Below are 20,828 nucleotides of genomic sequence, written 5' to 3'. Positions count from 1 at the left end.
TTAAAATATATTGAGATAATAAAGTTAGAGGATATTATAATATAATAATTTATGTTGGAATCTTTAAAATAGAGATTATGCTAAAATTGAATGTAATTATTTAAAAAAAAAATTAGTTTTGTTTCTATAGTTTAGAAAGAAAAAAAATCATAAAAAGCTTGTTGGAAATGCTAAACCTCCAATGGCATGATCATGTCTTAATTGGTCTTAAGCCAATCTTGACTGGTATCAGTGTAATTTAAAGGTTGTTCGATTGTGGCTTAATGAGTTGTATAACACATATAGCTTATTCGGCTAGCCATAAATATGTGTTTGGTTGTCGCTTAATCTAGAAATAGCTTATTCGGTCAGCTTAAGGAATACTCCTATTTACATTCAACCTTTTTTACCTATATACCCTTCTTTTAAAACACGCTACCATCTTCAACAATGAAAATAAAACCTTAAGGCTCTCATCGCCTCCATCCCTTTAAGCTTTGCAGCACCTCCATCGAAGCTCTCATTTGCCATCGTCGGTCTTTCATCGTCGTTCTACCCCTCATCTTCATTCTCTCTTCCTCCCTCTCTTTCTCACAAGATCCACCGTTCCTGTCGTTGTCGATCTGTTCTATACCAACACATGTTTGTTCCACTTGCATATATGTTTTGTTTTATTTTTGTTCCATGAAGAAACACACCTGTTCCATGGCGGTTTTGCTTATTTTTACTCCAACAAATATGTAATTCTGTTCCATGGTGGTCTGCTTATTTTTGTTCCAAAAAGATATGTTCGTTGCAGATTTGTTGTATTTATTATCATACAGACAACTTTAATAAATAAATAAAATCCGAACAACCCTTTAAACAATTCAAAATGAGTTGTTATAATCAATAATAAGTAGAGTTCTTTCCAAACAAAAATAGAGTTATCGAAAACTCAAATAAAAATAAAAGAAATCTTTTTTTTTATTATCGAAAAATAAAACGAGCTATTAAACAATTATTTTTGCTTTTAATCATTTAAAAAACAGACATGTCTTCATTAAGGGACCGTTTACCAAACGCTTATCTCGGTAAGTGCATACCAAATCATATTATCGTACCGAATCAATATGACAAATACCAAAAATCTTACCTGGTAAGAGCGAAACCGAGAGTCTTACCTGGTAAATGATGGCGATGACTCTTATCACGATTATCACTTACCGGATTAATTATTGCATACGATACCGTTTTGATGAAATAAAATATTACCCGGTAAGTAATGGATAGTATTGAATTTTCCGGTAAGCACTTACCCGGATAAACATTGGTGAACGACCACTAAGATTGATTCATAAGTTTATATAAATCTAACTACAAATACAGTTATGGCGTGAAGTATTTAGAATCCTATCTAAAAACTAGTATTTAATATCTTAAGAACTGTTTGTTTACCTTTTAATAGTTCCATTAAAAGACATCATATGAATCGGTAAGAAGTGAATATTGTTTGACAAAAAAAATGTATTTTAATGGTCGCAAAATCCTTTGAATGATTTTGTATCATAAATTTTCTTTAACCATTCAACACTCTGATTCTATTATAAATAATTACTGAATAATTATATTTTATTTTACATTATATTATAAAAATCTATTAATTATTCTAACCGCTTAATATTTTACATCAAATTATTTAACCACCCCCAAATAACATCTTAGAAAACGGTCACACATATAATATTTTCCACAATTGGTGACGTATGACAATTATTAAACCCATCGGATACGCACACAAATCTTGACCGGCATCCCATGCTTTTCACCGTTAGTTCATCCAAACAACAACACCATTTTCGTCGTTAATTGACGTTACCGGCACGCTTTTTGTCGTCACATAGCTATTAAAAAATAATTTATTTAATGTAAATATTATTTTATTCACGACAATTTTTTATATTTAAAAAATCATATTTTATTGTGTTAAAATTTAAATGAAGGTTATATTAACAAGCTATTCTTTAGTTGTTAACTTAAAAAAATTAATTGTTGGCTGATAAATAAATTATTAATTGAAAAACTAATTAATAAATTATTATTTGTTAAAAGTCTTTCTTTCAACTCAGTCCATCTTGATTTTTGAAATACTGTTTTTGCTTTGAACATTCTTACAAGTACCAACAGATCATGTCCTAAAAATTGATTGTTGATTTATGATTAGATAAAATAAATGATGGTAAATATTATTTTTGTCATTCACTTACTAATCATCATAATTAATAAAAACAAATACATAATAATTAAGATTTGAAATAATTATTTTTTAATTTTTATAATATATAAAAAAATCAAATAAAGATTGGTGTTAGTTTTTAAAGATCACCAATTTAAGAGTTAATTACCAAAATCATTCATGGTTTGATGGTTTGTTTCGAGTTTCGTCCCTTAACTTCATTTACTATGAATAACTCCCCCTCCTCACGTTTGCAATTTGGTTTGTTTTATGAACGGTTGTTGAATTTCGACCGTTTAGTTAGATTAAGGTATTTTGGTTAATATATCTTTAATGAAAGATACGACAATATTTAGTGACATGGATTATTATTATTTGCTTGGTTATTAATCCAACCACCACCGTCGTCATCGGCATCAACCACTATCACTGATCCAAACATAAACAACAATGTTGTACAGTCTCATTCAAGAAATTTGTAATACGAACCATAAAATCGAAACCCTGAAATTGTAAAACAAAAAACCTAAACCTAATTTGAAACCCTTTGAATTTCATCTTGCTATGTTGGGAGTAGAAGCACGCGGTCCTGGTGGTTTTCAAATGCAGATAAATGAACGTGAGTGAGAGTCATGGTTGAGATGCACGACGCGGGAATTGAACAATTTCGACAAGGGGATATCCATGAGTTAAGAGAGAGATAGAGGAAAGGAGAATAACGGGACAACCTATTCGTAATTCACGTATGAGTTGTGGCTTGCGAACAGGTAGCTCTATTGTTGTTCTTCGTCAACGTTGGAAGTCACAAAGGGATGAGAAGTGATGGCAGTGGAAGTGTAGTTTCACAGTCAAGGGCAATGCACGCGTGTATGTGTGTGTGTGTGTGAGAGAGAGAGAGAGAGAGTATGACAACTTTGCCTTCAAACATAACGAATTAGAATAGACGTTACACAGGGAAACGAAATACAAAACAAATTGCAAATGTCAGAAGGTTATTCATAACAAATGAAGTTAAAGGACGAAATAGTAAAAACACCAAAAATCAGGGACTATTTTTGTAATTAACTCTCAGTCTAAAGAGAAAATGCATTCCTTACGGTAGAATGTGCAATAGTTGACCAAAAGTCAACCTACCAGTCTCTACTGACTGCTGCTGGTGCCCTGCTTCATGTCTATATATCTCCCAACTTCACCATAATTTTGCATTACAGAATCCGATCATCATCGCTCTCGCAACCAAAATTTCTGTTATTAATCCTTGAAAAGATGTGGATTTTTTCATGGAAGGGACCAACTGGATTCTCAGCTTCTTCTACAGCTGAAGAAGTTACACGAGGAATCGAAGCTTATGGCCTTACCGCCATTATTACAGGTCTCAATCTCTATATTCAATCGTTTTTGCGATTATTTTTCACGATTAGGATTTAGGAAGTAGATCAACCGTCGTTTGTGGTTTTCATTTCAATCTATTTGAAGTTTTTAGAGTTAGGGTTGATGGTGATGTTAGTTGGATCCTCTGACCTCGAGATCTGTGCGATGAAATTTCAGGTCCAACAAGCGGTATCGGCCTCGAAACTGCACGGATCCTGGTCTTGCGCGGCGTACATGTGGTTATGGCGGTTAGAAACACCACCGCCGGTCAAAAAGTCAAACAAGAATTAATCAACGAAATTCCTAAAGCTAAAATCGATGTCATGGAGCTTGACGTTGCCTCACTGAAATCCGTAAATAAGTTTGTGGCGGCATACAAATCGACAGGTTTTCCGATCAACATCCTCATGTAAGCAACTAAACTTGTTTCCTCGTTTGATTCTAAACAAATCGGAAAAAAAACTAAAACAGACGGTGACTGAAATCACGACGGTGGTGGTTGTTTACAGTGCGAATGCAGGGGTTATGGCACCGCCGTTCACCCTGACGGAAGACAACATAGAGCTACAATTTGCGACGAACCACATCGGTCACTTCCATTTGACCAATGGTTTGTTGGACATCATGAAGAACACTGCAGAAAAGTCCGGCATCGAGGGAAGGATCGTGATTTTGTCGTCGGAGCTCCATAAAATGAGTTATAAAGAAGGAGTTCGATTTGATCAAATAAACGACGAAAAGAGGTATGTTCAAGTTCAACCTAACAAGATATGTTTTTTTTAATAATTACAAGGGTTGTTTGTTTATCTATTTCTAAAAGGTAAAACTTTAAATCATTAAAATATGAATGTTGTTTGATAAAAAAATGTATGAGTTTTAAATAATTTTAAAATTATTTGAATAATTTTATATTATGTGTCTCATTTAACTATTAAATATCTTAATTTTATTATAAATAATTATTAAATAATTATATTTTATTTTTATCATATCCTGAGAGCCAATTAATTATTCTGATCATTTAATTATTGTACCAAATCATTCGGTAACCGTTAAAAAATCTCCAAATATCTAATATATTTAATTATTAAAAAAATATTTTTTAGATAACATATTAGTTTTATTTATTATGTTTTAATAGAAAAGTTAATTTAATTATTTGAAAATATTAATTAATTAAAATATTTAAAATAGATCGATTTTTATTTATATTACATGTAATGATTACCTAGAGTAAATAACGTTTTTAGTACCTATGATTTATTGAAAATTCTATTTTCGTCCATGTGATTTTAAATTTATGATTTTCATCCACATAATTTATAATTTATTACCATTTTCGTAATCAAGATTTACGCTTTATTGTTCCTTAGTTTTGCAATTCATTTATATCTTAGTCTCTTGTATTTAAAAAAACATTTAGCCTCAAGGATGAAAATAGAAATAAATTACAAACCATAAGAACGGAAAACGCAATTTTAAAACCAAAGGGACAAAATCCGTAATTTTTAACAAACCACATGAACTAAAACATGATTTACTCTTTGTAATATTATACATGTAATAAATCAAATTGAAATTCTATTGACTAACATATACTGGTATTTAATTTTGGTATATCTTGTTTGTATTAGTTAACATATTATATCATTAGTGATTTATTTTAAATATATTATTATATGTTAATATGTACTAATTTTTGGAAATGTCTTTTTGCTCAATTTACATTATTCAATTAGTCTATCAGCTAATTTTTGACAAACATAAACCAACTTAGCTTATCAATTAACAATTAGCTTATCAGTCATTAGTTAGTTTGTCAAACGTAACCTAAATCCCATCCGGAGGTGGAATGTGCATTGTGTGTATACCTGATCACTGTCTTGAGTTTTCATAACAAAATGTCATTGCTAAATGTCCGAATTCACTAAATGTTGCAGTTATACCCCTTTACTCGCGTATGGCCAATCTAAGCTTGCTAACGCGTTGCATGCAAAGGAGCTCGCAAGGCGGCTCAAGGTGATTTTCCTCTTCAAATTTGCAAAACCTTTTAGATATTGTTAGAATATATGGAACCCTTTTGAATTATCTCTTCAAAAGAGAGAGACGGATGTATAGATACATGAGCTTGATCATTTGAGAACTTCAAAATTTGTGAGATCCGTAAGAACTTCTACCTTAAGGTTTTGTTTCACATGACATTTGTGATCCAAATATAGTACTTAATATATTGAATAACATATATTTCCTACACAATGTGTATTTTTTATATGTATGCGGTTCACAACGTGAAACCTTTTACGTGTATTCTTTGTTTCATAAACACGCCAAAAAGGACCACATTGTGAACCGAGTACATGTGAAACAAATATATGTTAATCACTATATTAAATTCTAACCATAGATAAGAAAATCATATGAAATAGCGCAACACTGGTTCTCAGAGATCTCACGATTTAGAGAGCTTTCAAAAGAAGGTCCCCTATATATATATCATGTCGTACGTGTTTGATGGTCAGTTTCTAAAATTGGTCTTATGGATCTACAGGAAGAAGGGGCAAATATAACAGTGAATTCGCTGCATCCAGGAGTTATCGCAACAAATCTTGCACGACACACGGCTTGGATGCGACGTATGTTCGAAACTTCATAATATCTTTAGAGCATTTCCGACAGATTTCATATTTTTTTATAAACAAAAGAAATAAGTTAAAATCTTAAAAAAAATCATTCTTCGATAGTTTCTTCGTTTCAGATATTTGAACATTAATTATATTATTAAAATATATAATAAATTTCAAATCTCAACAAATTTTTGAATAAATTTTATATGAAATAATAATACATTGAACTTTATTGATTGAAAAAATAAAAATACCATTTCTCTCTTTTCGATATTTAATTAAAATATCGGGATTTTTATCGTCTCTCCCACTTTCTGATTTTGGAGAAAATTTTGGTTGTGATGGAATTTCTTGTGTTGAAACAGTAATCTTTGGGTACATCGTTCGGCTCATGTTGAAGAACGTGGAACAGGGAGCCTCAACTACGTGCTATCTGGCATTGAACCCGGGGGCGAAGGGGATAAGTGGCGAGTATTGGGCCGATAACAACATCTCGAGTCCAAGCGGGTTTGTTAACGATCCTGAATTCGTGAAGAAATTCTGGGATTTCAGCGTTGATTTGATAGAGCGAACTCTGACCTCGTCGTCGTTATAAGTTATTCCGTTGAGTAAAATGTTTATGTATTTGTGATGGATGTTAAAAAGCTTTAAGATTGTCAAAATTATACGTCGTCTCTAATAAAGGCATTTTCGTCTCCTCTTCTGCGTGCATTATAAGGAGCATTTATTTTTACAAATTAAAAATGCCACGTGGTATGCTATGATTGGTCGATTGAGTGGTTTTGCCACAATTTAATAAATTATCAAAACATTGAGCTGAAACTAAAGCTAATAAGCAAAGGAAGCAATCCGGTCAGGTGGATGTCGTTTCTCGACGGGTCGGAGCCCATTTTCATGCCTACGGGTACTTCTTAAGGATTTAAAAATCTTATGTTTGAAGGATTTCAAATCCGAACAATCCAACAAACCAAACATGAGATTGCAATGGATTTGAAATACAAATCCTCCCAAATTCATTATTTATTTTGGTTGAAAAGTGTCGACCTCTTCAACCAAATTCACTTTTTAAACATTTTTATATCAAATTCTCATTTTAGGCAAAATTTATATATATGCCTTACACATTTACATAAAACGTATTTTCAGATTAAAAAAAAAATTATTTACACAAATGAGGAGGATCCTTACATAAATTATGTAAATTTGATTGAGAAAATTTACGTAAAACTTTATTTTCTTCTTTTTATCAGTTTATAGGCTTTAATTGAGAAAATGGAATAAAAACCTGCTTTGAGTCTATAAAACGTAGTAAGAGCATCCACTATGTTGAGGTTTTCACCAACTTTTTAACAGTTTTTTTTACACATTATCGTCACCTCAACAACTTAAAAACCTGTACATACTTTCATTATGTGAAAAACCTCACCCAAGTTTTTTCAAACTTTTCACGGTTCCACTATTTTAACTTTATATCATTTATATTTGTATTTATAAAAATAAATATATTTAAGTTTATACAAATAGACATTTATTTATATCGAGAACATATTATTAATTTAATTATGTATTTATTCCATACAATTTTTTTTAAATATTTTAATACAACATATATTAGATATAAATTTCTTATTATATAAGTAATCTGTAAGTATTAACGTAGATCGATTAGGTGGATCAAGACCAAATGACGTGTCAAGAGACCGGTCCAACTGGTTAGGGTCCTCTTGAAAATCGATTTGGATCAAGACCGGCCACAGAAAGACCAGAAGGGACCGTGGACGATAAGATTAGAACGGGTTAACCCAAACACCCATCTCATTTCATCCTAGACTCAATGGGTTGGTCGGATGGTCCAAGCCCTCCAACCAAAAAACACTAATCATTTTAGACCAACTATAAATGTTGAATAACATCTATGAGATAAAGATGAGGTGCATTTATCAATATAAAACTGATTACATAAAACATCCATTAGAACAACATGGTTACTACTACAAAAATGTATAATTATTATTTTGGTACATAAATTACAAAGAACACTTTCACCACCATATTAGTTTGACTTGGTCAACTTGGAACTAAAATCCCAAAGCTTCTTGGCCAGGTCTGCATCTAGAGCATACTTGCTTGCTTTATTCAAGTTGCTATCAGCAAAATACTGCCCACTTACCCCCTTCAATTGTGGGTGCAATGCTACATAGCATGTTGTTGCAGCTCCCTGCAAATTTCACAAAAACCATCATCATTACTTTACCTTCAATTATATATATATATATAGAGAGAGAGAGAGAGAGAGTGTGAGGTTTAGGGGAAAAACCCTAAAAGGATAAACACTAAGGACCATCCTAGTTACAATTCATCTGGATGTTATGCACATGTACATACAAGTAATTGAAGTTGTTTCTTGGTTTTTATGGACGTTTGCATATTATATACATGTGCATACCGGACAAACTACTTACGGATCACATGTATGTAGTATGCACATGTACATACAAGTAATTGAAGTTGTTTCTTGGTTTTTATGGACGTTTGCATATTATATACATGTGCATACCGGACAAACTACTTACGGATCACATGTATGTAGTATGCACATGTGCATACCTTCCAAATGAAAGGTGTAATTTATGATAACCGTGAGATCCAATGGGAACCACTCATTTGAGATAATTAATTAATTATAATATTTTTTAAATAAACTAAAAAGGGTAATTTAGTCATACAAATACCTTCTTTCAATTTTCTCATTTACATAATAATGAACCCCCTAAAAGTCCTCCTTTTATTTTCTCTCCATATTCTAGTGAGTGTGTTATCCCATATCTTGAAACTCATATGTCGATCACGTGGTTTTACGATGGTTTAAGGAGTTACAGTGATCAAAGTGTGTTATCCCATATCTTGAAACCCATATATTGATGTGGTGATCACAATGTGTTATCCCCACTTCACAAATTCATTGCGGTGATCACAGTGGATATATAGTGAAAATGACCGCAAATTCAAATTAATGGATCACGTGTATACGGTGGCTATCACAATAGAATGTTCACGCTGAAGGGGAGATGGAAGGGAAGAGGAGAGATAAGATTTCTAAAATATCTAAAATGCCCTTTAATAAAATTTTAAGTCAAAATTATCAAAATTATTAAGTTCCTAATTTATCCTTTGATTTGGGATTGGGATTGGATCTCATAGATGTCACAAAATACCAAGTTCTCCTTTGAATGGTCCCTATGTATATATACATATATATCTTCAATCACACAAGAAACCAAGAAATTGCAAACAAACCTGTGGGATGTTCTTCAAGAAACTGTTGGCCACATTTAGGAACACAGCTGTGTCAAGAAAGGTTTAAGATCAGCAATCAGCATATAAAAAACTAATTTCATGTTCAAAAACATAGTTTTCTGCATAGAATCTTGGATATATGAAAATGGATGTGAAAGGGTTGAGACATACAGAAAAAGCCACCGTTACGTGCAAGATTCGTGTTAATAACTCCAGGGTGCAGCGAATTGGCGGTTATATTCGCCCCCTCAGCCTGCAACCGCCTTGAGAGCTCGTTGGCGTGCAATGCATTAGCCAGCTTTGATTGCCCATAAGCGTAAAATGGGCTATAGCTGAAAACCATATCACAAATCATGGGAAACCATATTAGTTTAGATCATGTCTGTTAGCAGCTTAATAAACTTAATAGGACTCACAGATTATTTGGTGAGCTATACATGAATGTTTGGTAATGACTTAATGATATAAAAAATGGCTTATTCAGTAAGGTTCTAGGGGAAGCTTTGTGCAAAAAACCAAGTTTTTTTCCAAACAAGCCCCTCCCAATTAAAAAACACTCTCCTTCCATTTATGCAAAACCCTGCCCCAACAAAAACCTTGCCAATCTATGCAAACATATTAATCCATAGAGACAGTTTTTTCCATATAGGACTCAATGAAAACCAACCAAACAGCCCCTTAATCTTAAGTAGTACCATTTCCATAATTAAATATGATCTAATCTCCCATTTGTTAGGAACCAAGGATTACCTCTTCTCATCATTGATTTTGTCGAATCTAATGCCTTCTTTGTATGTCACTCTATGAACCTCTGAAGAAAGAATAACGATCCTTCCTTCTATCCCACTTTCTCTTGCGGTCTTTTTCATGGTATCCAACAATAAGTTTGTCAAAAGGAAATTACCTAACAAAAAAAACCAATCTTTATTTCATTAACATGTCTATTGAGTGTAAAACCAACATAACAACTTAAGAAAACATCACATACCGACATGGTTGGTTGCAAATTGCAATTCTATGTTGTCTTTGCTAAGAGAAAAGGGAGGAGTCATGATCCCTGCATTAAGACTTTAAACACCAAATATCAATAAACTAAACAACCAAATCCAAATGAATTTTAAACCATATATATGATCGAATGAATTTGACTTACATCAAGAGGTTCAATGGATGTCCCTTTGAACAGTATTGTGATGCAAAAGTTCGAACGGATTCCAGTGAGCTGATATCTAACTCCATCACCTCAAGTTTAGCATTAGGGATTTTCTGGGAGATGCTTTCTTTCACCTTTTGACCAGCTTCGACATTTCTTACTGGCATAATGACATGTACCCCACGTAAAGCAAGCACACGCGCGGTTTCTAAGCCAATACCACTTGTAGCTCCTGAAAGTCGCATAGAGAAACTATGAGCATTTAAAGAGCCTTCATGAAATACCCGCTTTACCCTTTGGGGTAGAGGTCAAGATTTTGTACGTTGTGTGAGATATATTGGGTTTGTTCGGTTTGGTTTGGTTTATATCCGGTCCATTCAGGGTTGCATATGGTCTATGTAAAACTGGGGCGTAAACAGATAAAATATGGATAGATCATATTCATTGGAAGTCATAGATTATTAGCATTTTTAACTCCAGAATCAATAAGAATCGTCCAATTATATGTATAAGGAACTGATATGCATCGATCCATATAAAAGTTGAATTCTGGAAAGTACAAATTCAAGATTTTAAGATAAACCATCCTTTGGTAAACCTAAGTACTAGAACTCCAAGGTGGATCAGCTAAAGATCACCCTATGAATTCATCCCAAATTAACAGACTTCTAAAAGGTGTTAAAGCAAATTTAGAGGTTAATTGATGATGGATTATTGATATAAATCAGAAAATAATCCATTAAAGCTTGACTTGTTTTCCAATTGACTAATTGAGACCTGTTCTTGAGCAATACACACACACACACACAGAGATTTGACTCAGACAACAGAGAAATATCATCAAACAGATAGAGCGCATTTAAAATTTCCCACACAGATGCATTAAACGATGGACAAGTAAGCTACCAGTAACAATGGCGGTGAGACCAGTTCCATCGATTCCTTTAGTAACATCTTCAGCTGTTGAAGAAGCAGCAAATCCAGATTTTCCCGTGAAAATTGAAATCCAAGTCATTTTTGGTGCTTTTTTTTGGATTGAAAACGAAAACCCACTTACAAGAATGCTTTACAGAATTATAGAAAATATTTTCAAGCTGTGATTGAACTTGGATCGAACAATAACTATATATAAAGTTGCCGAGATTCGACGAAGAATATAATAATTAATGTAAACAGATACTCGCTCTTTCGCATCAAAGGAAACAGGAAAATTCATGGGAACATGAGACCAAGGAAACCTTCAACGGCTAATCTAAAATTCTAGAAGAACCAACTAAAATTTTCAGGTCCTTTGACATTCACGTATTGTCAGTTTGACCCCCTACACTTTGTAACTTCAAAGACGAGAACAATAACTAATAAAAGAACATGAAAGGGGTCAAATTACATGCAAACTCAAATTTTACACTAATGGTCAATGTAAATGTGTAAGAACGAAAAGGCCCACGACCTCAAATCGAGACCAAATGTGTGTGAATCACATGTGATTCGACTATTTTCTTATTCTATTATTTGATTATTGTTCTCATATATATATATATATATATATATGTGTGTGTGTGTGTGTATGTGTGTATGTGTATATACATGTAGAGCTTGGTTCAAATACTAACCAAGATTTTTGTGTTAACTTTGTTAACCAATCTTGGCCATTGATTCTTACAATAAAGAGTTGTGATTAATCATGATAAAAAATTAAAATTTTAAATTTACAATTTTAAAGAACATATATGAACAAAGGGAAAAGGGTATTTAGGTAATTTTCTTTTTTTATGTAACTCACATATCATTAATTGGGAGTTACAAAATCAAAAATTCTCATTATTTTTATTAATTTATTTTTTTTAATGTAAGAACCATATGAACACACACATGCACACACACACACACACACACACATATATATATATATATATATATATATATATATATATGTGAACCATTGTGTCAAATACGAACAAAAATTGACATATATATGAACTTAGACTATATAGCATTTATGAACACAATATGAATATAATAATAATAGTTGTTACACGAAAGTAAATAAATAAATAAATAGGTATGAACACAATATGAACAGTTTGTGAACAATAATTTCTTCATTATGAACACATTCAGGAGTAAGTCAATGTTGAGATATGTAGCTAGTGTACATATGAACACAATATGAACAGTTTGTGAACAATAGTTTCTTCATTATGAACATATTCAGGAGCAAGCCAATGTTGAAATATGCAGCTAGTGTACATATGAACACAATATGAACACTTGTGGACAATTCTTTAACAATTACATATGAATTCGAATTCCGATTGTAGTCATAGACGATTTTAAACTTTTCATTCTCATTGTTATCGATCTGTTTTCCAATAGGTTTATCCATATTACTCGGACGATATCGAAATCTTAACAATCGGAAATTCTTTAACAATTACAAAACCAATATCATTATGGATAGAATAAATCGAAATTACAAAACATGAACACGTATAAAAAAAATCAATATTACATAATCATCAATTATTGAGATTTTTAGATTTGTAACTCCCAAATAATGATTTGGGAGTTACATTAATGACAAATTACTTAATTGCCCATGTCATTAATATATGAGTCATATGTGAACCTAAAGAAAAGATGGAATATGATTTGTTGAGTTTGGTTAACAAAGTTAACACAAAAATCTTGGTTAGTATTTGAACCAACCCCTATACATGTATATGTATATATATAACATGTGAGACTTTTTTTTGAGAACCCATGAAATTATGATAACCTTGATTAATATATATTTGTTTTACATTATGAATCTTTTTTTTCTTTATCTTGTTTGTGAAATAAAAATTACATGTAAAAAGTTCTACATTTTAAGCCAAATATATATCTTCAGTGAAACAAATATATGCACATCAATGCTAACCTTGGATAGAAACAAAATATCATATGAAACAATATCTTAAGGTAAAAATTTACACGTTATCACGACGTGTGATGTTCTCAAATGATTAAACTCTCGTATAACATAGACCTTAAGTTTTAAATTGCCGTGAAATTTGGGGGAAAATCATGCAAAAATAAAGTGAAGGGGCTAAAAGTTTAAATTGGCACACGTCACTGCTGATTCATCATGCATAATGTATATTGTTTTGGCAATCAAAATGAATAAAAAAGTCAACATTGATATACACACCTACGGTCAAACAAAATCAATGTTTGCGTTCTAACAATTTTCCCTTTTTTTTTGGTGATAACACATGAGTTCCATGCTATTCTTCTTTATAATTATTTGTTTATTTTTTAATAATTTTATTAAAAGGTAAAATCTAAATTGTTAAAAGGTGAATCTTGTTAGGTAAAAAAAGTCTGCCTCTTAATGATTCTAAAAACTTCTGAATGATTTTGTATCTTGAGCTACTCTTAACCATTAAACGTTCTAATTTCATTGTAAACAATTATATTTTATTTAACACTATACCATGATAGTTTCTTAATCATTGAAATGAAAATATGTCTCGATGCATTACACGGATACCCTTCTAGTATTTAATGATTAGTTTTCAGTTTATATCAATTGATATTTAATAATATTAGTAATATTTAAATTTGTTTAGCATTCAGGACTTCTGACTTTCACTTTGGATAAACAATTTATATTTTTATTAAATTATGTTAAGAAATATGCACAGGATATCCTAACAAACATAAACTAATTAGGCAACCAATCTTGACCGTAAATTTTAGACTAAATTACATTTTTCGTCCTTATAATTTGTTACAAGTTACAAACATCGTCCTTATGGTTTGACGGTTATTATCGTTTGCTAATTTCTGTAGATTTTATCTCTCGCTTACTAACGGGCCTGTTGATCCAGTTTAGTTCTTTTTATCTTCTTCTTCCTCCTTAGCAGCTCTCACAACCATCGGAGGTTACTACAACCACACATACATCTGTTGTTGACCCCCATCTTCTCACCATTCATGGAGATCTTCTGGTTAACCAGACCCACCAAAGGGATTCATGTGAATTGCGATTCAATCTTGTCTTTCGAAAGCGTAAACGGGGGCGACATGATCCCTGCATTGAGACTTCTAACACCAAATGATCGATGGAACTAGTTCATCGGTAACGGGTTCCAACTTAAAACCGAATGAAATTAAGATTGTATAAGATCTTACGTTAGGATGTTCGACGGAAATCCCATCGAACGGATTCCTGAGAGCTAACGTCTAGCTCCATCATGTCGAGTTTTGCATTCGGGATTTTCTCGAGAAGGTTTTCTTTCACTTTTGTACCGGATTCGACGTTTCTAACCGGCATAATTAATCACATGAACGCCACGCAAAGCGAGCACACGAGTCGTTTCTAACCCGATACCACTTGTAGTTCCTAATATTCGCGTATTAGAATTTAGTTTCTGTTCATTTATTCGTTTAGTTTCTAACGGTTCAACATAATACACTACAACAAAATCGGTTTTACTGCGTCGTTCCAATTTTTGTGGAGGTTGTGCTATATCTATACCAAGACTATAAATCGACCTAACGAATAATAAACAAAATATAAAAGTTTATACTAAAATACTGAAGAAAAAGAAGGTTTTGAGAGTCATCTTCTTCACCGAACCTGAAAGATGGAAGAAAGACTATAAAAGGTTTAATTACCGGTGATAATGGAGGTTGAAATGCGATGACTCCGGGTTATCTGCAAAGCAGGTGATCGTTCTGGGATTAGTCAGCTCGCATAGCGGGTTGGATATCCAGGTTAATTAAAAAAAATTACAATTGCGTCGATTCCTTTGGTAACATTTTCAGCTCTAGAATTTGCTGAAAGCCCAGAGAGCCCATTGAATATTGAGAAGATCCAAGTCATTTTTCGATCCTAAAAACTTGTTTTTGATCCAAAATCTGAACAACCCACTTGCAAAAAGCGTTGGTATGATGAATATATATATATACATATAGGTTTGCAAAGTTTCATATATATATATATATATATATATATCAGAAATGTAAGAAAAGATTTGAACCATTGATTAATTTTAATCTCATGAATTACGTTTTAGAAGATAATTGTTATGTTGTATCTCATTGCACTTTATTAGCGTTGATATTCAATTAACATTGATCTAAGGGTGGAGATCTTTTTTTACACTTCCTACCATAACTTCTCTTCTCTTCGAATCCAATCCTATTATTGAACCTTCATAACAAGACACCTTGGAGGTAAACCTGTATACTGATTTTGCTGTAAATGTTCGATATTTTTTAAACCTTGAGAGTGTTTTGTGGTGAAAGATTCAGTATTATTTTATGGTTTCATAAGAAAATAAATTGGTCTCATGAGTGTGTATATATATATAGAGAGAGAGAGAGAAGTGGATTATGAGAAGGGCATTGAAGAGATAAATTAAAGAGAAAAAGGCTCCACCTTTTAACAACCTTGAAGTAAACATCATCATTATATATCATACAGTGGAATGAAGTAAAGCTGATTATGAATATATATATATATATATATATATATATATATATATATATATATATATATATATATATATATATATATTCTTTCTCTTTTGCTTTATGCAAAGTGTGGGTATAAGGAGTATGACCTTTGATAAAATTATATAGAGACAAAAAAATTAAAGTAGCATATTAGGTATGGAAAGTTGTAGCTAGTGTACAAGGGAGCTAGACAGGTTGAGAGGGGCAGGGGCAGGCGTCAGTGCCGGGCAGGGGCGGAACGAGAAATTTTTCTAAAGAGCTAAGAAAATTTATGATTTCAAGGTTGAGAAATCTTTTTAATAAATACTTGTCCTAAAAATAGTTGAAAAGCATGAGTGACAAACAACATAACTATAGTGAGCCCATAAATAAGAAAACTTGTTTGGAAATACATTCTAGTTTTAGCCAAGATAGACAAGACGACATTTGTTGAACTCATACCTCGAGAGGCCCATAATCCCATCCCCCGTTAGGTTAGGTTAGGAATGGTATACCGCTCTTGCCCCCTTTCATAAAAAAATGGAAAGTAGTAAGCCCATCGTGAGCACGCCAATCAAACGACGTGGGTCCATACCTCGTAGCTGGGTAAGGTGGAGGATTAATTACGATTAACTTCCGCCTTACCCACAAGGGAAGCGGCAACAACTATTAGCTATGATTGTTTTTGTTACTTAGATGCCTACAGACGCATGATCAACGAGGTTGGCAGTCTAGCATCGGCTCTACGAACTAACAAGGGGTTGGACGCAAGTGATAGAAGGGGTGGTGTGGCGGCTAGGCTGGAGGGGGCTCGTCAGGGGGAGTACTCCTTCCCTTACGGGCCCCATGGATGGAGTAGCGTATTTCGAAAGAGGAAGACGGGGGCAGTCAAGAGCTGTTGTTGTACTTGTTCACTCATCGTGGAAGTAGTGAGCCCACCATGAGCACGTCAAGGCTACATCGAGAGTGCTCCTCACCCAAGGCTCCCTCTCTGGTTATGTTCATTCTCTTTCACCCCTTTTCTTTAATTCATAACATTGTAATATAAATACCAAATCTTTAATGGCATTCATATATGTGAATATTATTCAACACATAGAATATAAGAGGAACGAGTCCAACTGTGAAGCCCAATTGTCAGGTCAATATACAAAGCAACACCACACCATTTAAGCTATAAAAGGTTATGGGCTGAACCCATGTGGTCTGGACTAAACCCAAGTGGGTTCGGCTGAGTCAAGGCCCATCTGTCACCATGCAAAAGTCGCCTGTTTTTTAGAGTGCAAAAAACCTAAGAAGATCCATGTTACCAGAACCAGAATAGAAGAGATGATTTCATTCCATAGGGAAAAAAAGGTTGGTGACATACAAGAGTTTTCTTTTTTCAACTGAAATCAATACAACACCAACTCAGGGGTAGATAGGTAATTTACACACACATTCATCAACAGAAGTACACTAAATCCACATTTAATTTGGGTACAGAGAGATTAATAAACAACAATCCATTCCATAGGGGAGAGAAAACAAAATCAAAACCAAATCAAAGTTTATGATCTGCTCTTGAAGGGAATGGCTCTGATGACTATCACATGGTACAGAGCAGCCAGTGTAGCTCCAATGAAGGGACCAACCCAGAAAACCCACTGCAAAAACATCAACAAAGTTAAAACTTAAATCAAGATTTTCTTTCCAAATCAAAACCCTAATCTTGATTAGTAATATTAGTTTACTTACATGGTCATCCCATGCATGTTTCTTGTTGTAGATGATTGCAGCCCCAAGACTTCTTGCAGGGTTGATCCCAGTTCCGGTGATGGGGATGGTCGCCAAATGAACCAAGAACACCGCAAACCCAATTGGCAACGGAGCCAAAATCTACATTCGAAAACACAAAGCAAAACCCTAATTAAAAGGTCCAAACTTTAACTGGTATGAACCACAGTTTCTTTATTTATTGGTCTGTAGAATCCAATGTACAACTATTCCTCCTAAAGCTATGGAAATGGACCATTTAGAAAAGGGTTTACTTTATTTGCAGTGAAGGAGGGAAGACTTTATTACTTTTAGAATGACAAAAGGTACAACTTTAATTGCATAAGATACTACCCTAATCCAATCATAATAGATTTGACCAACCATAGCCACAAAACCACTAGCAAACAAAAGAAAAACACAGTGCACATGCAACCAAATCATCTACACATGCATATAGATATATGCCATAGATAGAGACATATAACCTACTACTTACCTACTCGTCCATTATTCACAATGAATGTAATAATTATGTGCAATGAATAGCAGTGAATAGACAAGAGGAAAAAGAGACATACAGGGACATGTGAGTCTCTGGCACTTCTTTTGGCATCAGTGGCTGAGAAAACAGTGTATACAAGCACAAAGGTGCCAATGATCTCAGCACCAAGACCATCACCTTTGGTGTAACCATGGGCTACAACATTGGCTCCACCACCCAAGGTGTTGAATTGGTTCTTACCCATGAACCCTTTAACCACACCAGCACCACAGATGGCTCCAAGGCACTGCATCACCATGTAGAACAAGGCCCGGGTTACAGAAAGTTTTCGAGCCAGGAGCAAACCCCAAGTCACAGCTGGGTTGATGTGTCCTCCTGTTTTAACCAACACCATATATACATATTCAGCAAATTTAAAAAGATAAAATGGAAAACAAAGAGGGTTTGCTGAAAAAGAGACTGTATACAACAAACCCAAGAAGAGGTTTAACAGAAAAATGAGTCTTTTTTTCCTTTCGGAGAGAATCTTGAAGAACCCATGCCATTTAAGGCGTTCATCAGCAAAATATTAGGTCAAAATGGAAACTTTGAGGTAAACATAAACATTGAATTTCAAGAAAATTGATTGATTTCAAAACCCCATCATATACCAAGCTAGAATCTGATATAAAACAAACAAAAAGAGTTAAAAGACACTGCAAGTAGTATGGTTTCTTAGTCAAGACTGAGAGATTAGCTCAAAAGATGAAAAGGGTTATAACAGAACTTGTTGAATTTTGCATAGATGTAGAGAAATTAAACCCTGAAAGATGTAAAGTAGGTAAAATTCCTATAAAATCTACTAAATATTGAGACTTTAGCTCAAAAGCTGAAAAGGGTAATTACTAAACCATCATCTTGTGTTCAAAATCACATAGATCAAGAGGAACTATCACTAAACCATGTAAAAAGTAGGCAAAATATTCTCCTAGAAAGCTAAGATTAAGCACCAACACAAATAATAAACGTACATATGTTCTACCCTCGATAGCATGCTTTCTTTCTCAAGCTAAAAAGACGAAAAACAGAAGCAATTCTATACAAATTTATTGCAATTTCACATAGATCTAAAGTAATATCTTGGGGGTTTTCCAAATTCTGAACGTACAAACTGCAAATTAAGCACAAAAGTACTGAAAAACATAAAAGAAACCACATGGGTTCGAGAAAGATTGCAAGAAGTTAAAGATGATATATATATATATATATATATAGAGAGAGAGAGAGAGAGATACCTGAGATACCAGCAGTGCAGTAGACAAGGGCAAAGATCATACCCCCAAAAGCCCAAGCAATCCCTTGAATACCAACAGTACCACACTTTGTGGGAGATTTAACCACACCCATAACGGTCAAGACCGAGATGTACAAGAACAAGAAAGTGGCTATGAACTCGGCTATACCGGCTCGGTAAAAAGACCATGAGGAAAGCTCACCTGGCTCAAAGAAAGGAGCCGGTGGTGGTTCTTTGTAATCTTTGCTGTCTGATTGAGCCGATGTCCCAATGGGTTGGCGCTCTGAGAACTTGTTGGCTCCAAGCTTAACATCTTCTTCCTTGCCCTCCATAATTGAAACCTTTCTTTCTCTGTTCTCTTTGTTTCAGATGGGTTCTGTGAAGATGAGAGTTTGTGAGGTGAGAGGATAAGCTTTGTGGGGTTTTATAAAGGAGCAGTGGAGAACTCTCATGTAACTTCAATGTCTTAATTGTCCATTTTTCATTAATTTCTAATCTAATCATTGAGTCTTTTCAGCATCATTTGGTACAGGCTTGATTTTAAATCAATATCTTTAAAATTATTACTATTGCCTTCTTGTTTTACCTTCGTTACCATACGTATCGACATAAGGCCTATTTTTATAACCGTTTAAATAAGAAAATTAAATATAGTAAGAAAATATTCATATGTGAATTATTGAAAAAATATTTTTAAAAATTCATGTTTAAATTTATGTTATAAATCATTTATATATGTATTTTAAAACTGATTTTTTTTAATAATTCACATATAAATCTTCTTTTTTCATAATATATAGACTTCTTATTTGAACTTCCGTTACTAAAAGGATTTTGATAAAATAAAGTAATATTATGAGAATATTGTAAAAGTGGATTGAAAATCTTGTAAAAGTTTGTGGTTAATGGTGAAGTTGCTAGAGTGTGTGTTCTGGAAAGGATGTTGACAGGGTTTTGATGTTTTGTTTGTTTATATGTTGTGTTCTTATCTACTACAGAGTGTCAATCATAATATATATATATATATATATATATATATGCATATATTAATGTAGCTTTTTAATTTTTAATCTTATCTATACTATATTATAAAGCATTTGGCTAAAACTTTTAAAAACTCTTAAAACTCTTAAAATTCTTAAAACTCTTAAAAACTCTTAAACCAGATT

The 20,828-nt window shown here is 33.2% G+C and overlaps 3 protein-coding genes across 3 annotated transcripts; 1 reads left to right on the top strand and 2 right to left on the bottom strand.

Annotated features, from left to right (window-relative positions):
* The first annotated feature begins 3,346 nt into the window (after nucleotides 1-3,346).
* On the top strand, nucleotides 3,347-6,888 carry LOC112527899 (short-chain dehydrogenase TIC 32, chloroplastic-like). Its single transcript, XM_025138751.1, has 6 exons — nucleotides 3,347-3,566; nucleotides 3,743-3,974; nucleotides 4,075-4,308; nucleotides 5,506-5,584; nucleotides 6,114-6,198; nucleotides 6,555-6,888. The coding sequence occupies exons 1-6, from the start codon at nucleotides 3,461-3,463 to the stop codon at nucleotides 6,782-6,784; spliced, it is 966 nt and encodes a 321-aa protein (XP_024994519.1). The 5' UTR covers nucleotides 3,347-3,460; the 3' UTR covers nucleotides 6,785-6,888.
* Nucleotides 6,889-8,105: 1,217 nt separating this feature from the next.
* LOC112527900 (short-chain dehydrogenase TIC 32, chloroplastic-like) lies at nucleotides 8,106-11,861 on the bottom strand. The gene is made up of 7 exons (XM_025138752.1): nucleotides 11,546-11,861; nucleotides 10,640-10,871; nucleotides 10,475-10,554; nucleotides 10,237-10,390; nucleotides 9,658-9,818; nucleotides 9,487-9,533; nucleotides 8,106-8,407 (listed from the first exon to the last, which is right to left on the bottom strand). Exons 1-7 carry the CDS (start codon nucleotides 11,652-11,654, stop codon nucleotides 8,243-8,245), a joined length of 948 nt encoding a protein of 315 aa, XP_024994520.1. The 5' UTR covers nucleotides 11,655-11,861; the 3' UTR covers nucleotides 8,106-8,242.
* A 5,573-nt stretch (nucleotides 11,862-17,434) lies between these two features.
* On the bottom strand, nucleotides 17,435-20,079 carry LOC112527722 (aquaporin PIP1-1-like). Its single transcript, XM_025138499.1, has 4 exons — nucleotides 19,661-20,079; nucleotides 18,463-18,761; nucleotides 17,864-18,004; nucleotides 17,435-17,772 (listed from the first exon to the last, which is right to left on the bottom strand). The coding sequence occupies exons 1-4, from the start codon at nucleotides 19,989-19,991 to the stop codon at nucleotides 17,677-17,679; spliced, it is 867 nt and encodes a 288-aa protein (XP_024994267.1). The 5' UTR covers nucleotides 19,992-20,079; the 3' UTR covers nucleotides 17,435-17,676.
* Nucleotides 20,080-20,828: the final 749 nt, after the last annotated feature.

This window comes from Cynara cardunculus (assembly GCF_001531365.2).
Source record: "Cynara cardunculus var. scolymus isolate 2C chromosome LG 15, CcrdV1, whole genome shotgun sequence".
Lineage (NCBI taxonomy): Eukaryota > Viridiplantae > Streptophyta > Magnoliopsida > Asterales > Asteraceae > Cynara > Cynara cardunculus.
Note: the sequence above shows the minus strand (reverse complement) of the source record. Positions and strands in the feature narration are given on the sequence as shown.

Excerpts from the sequence above, each read along its gene's own strand:
- LOC112527899 (XM_025138751.1), top strand. The coding sequence starts at position 3,461 with ATGTGGATTTTTTCATGGAAGGGACCAACTGGATTCTCAGCTTCTTCT. Across the intron at positions 3,975-4,074 it reads TTTCCGATCAACATCCTCAT|TGCGAATGCAGGGGTTATGG; the intron begins GTAAGCAACTAA and ends GGTTGTTTACAG. Across the intron at positions 5,585-6,113 it reads AGCTCGCAAGGCGGCTCAAG|GAAGAAGGGGCAAATATAAC; the intron begins GTGATTTTCCTC and ends ATGGATCTACAG.
- LOC112527900 (XM_025138752.1), bottom strand. The coding sequence starts at position 11,654 with ATGACTTGGATTTCAATTTTCACGGGAAAATCTGGATTTGCTGCTTCT. Across the intron at positions 10,555-10,639 it reads CATCCATTGAACCTCTTGAT|TCTTAATGCAGGGATCATGA; the intron begins GTAAGTCAAATT and ends TGGTGTTTAAAG. Across the intron at positions 9,819-10,236 it reads AAAATCAATGATGAGAAGAG|CTATAGCCCATTTTACGCTT; the intron begins GTAATCCTTGGT and ends TATGGTTTTCAG.
- LOC112527722 (XM_025138499.1), bottom strand. The coding sequence starts at position 19,991 with ATGGAGGGCAAGGAAGAAGATGTTAAGCTTGGAGCCAACAAGTTCTCA. Across the intron at positions 18,762-19,660 it reads CTGCACTGCTGGTATCTCAG|GAGGACACATCAACCCAGCT; the intron begins GTATCTCTCTCT and ends TGGTTAAAACAG. Across the intron at positions 18,005-18,462 it reads CCAGAGACTCACATGTCCCT|ATTTTGGCTCCGTTGCCAAT; the intron begins GTATGTCTCTTT and ends TTTCGAATGTAG.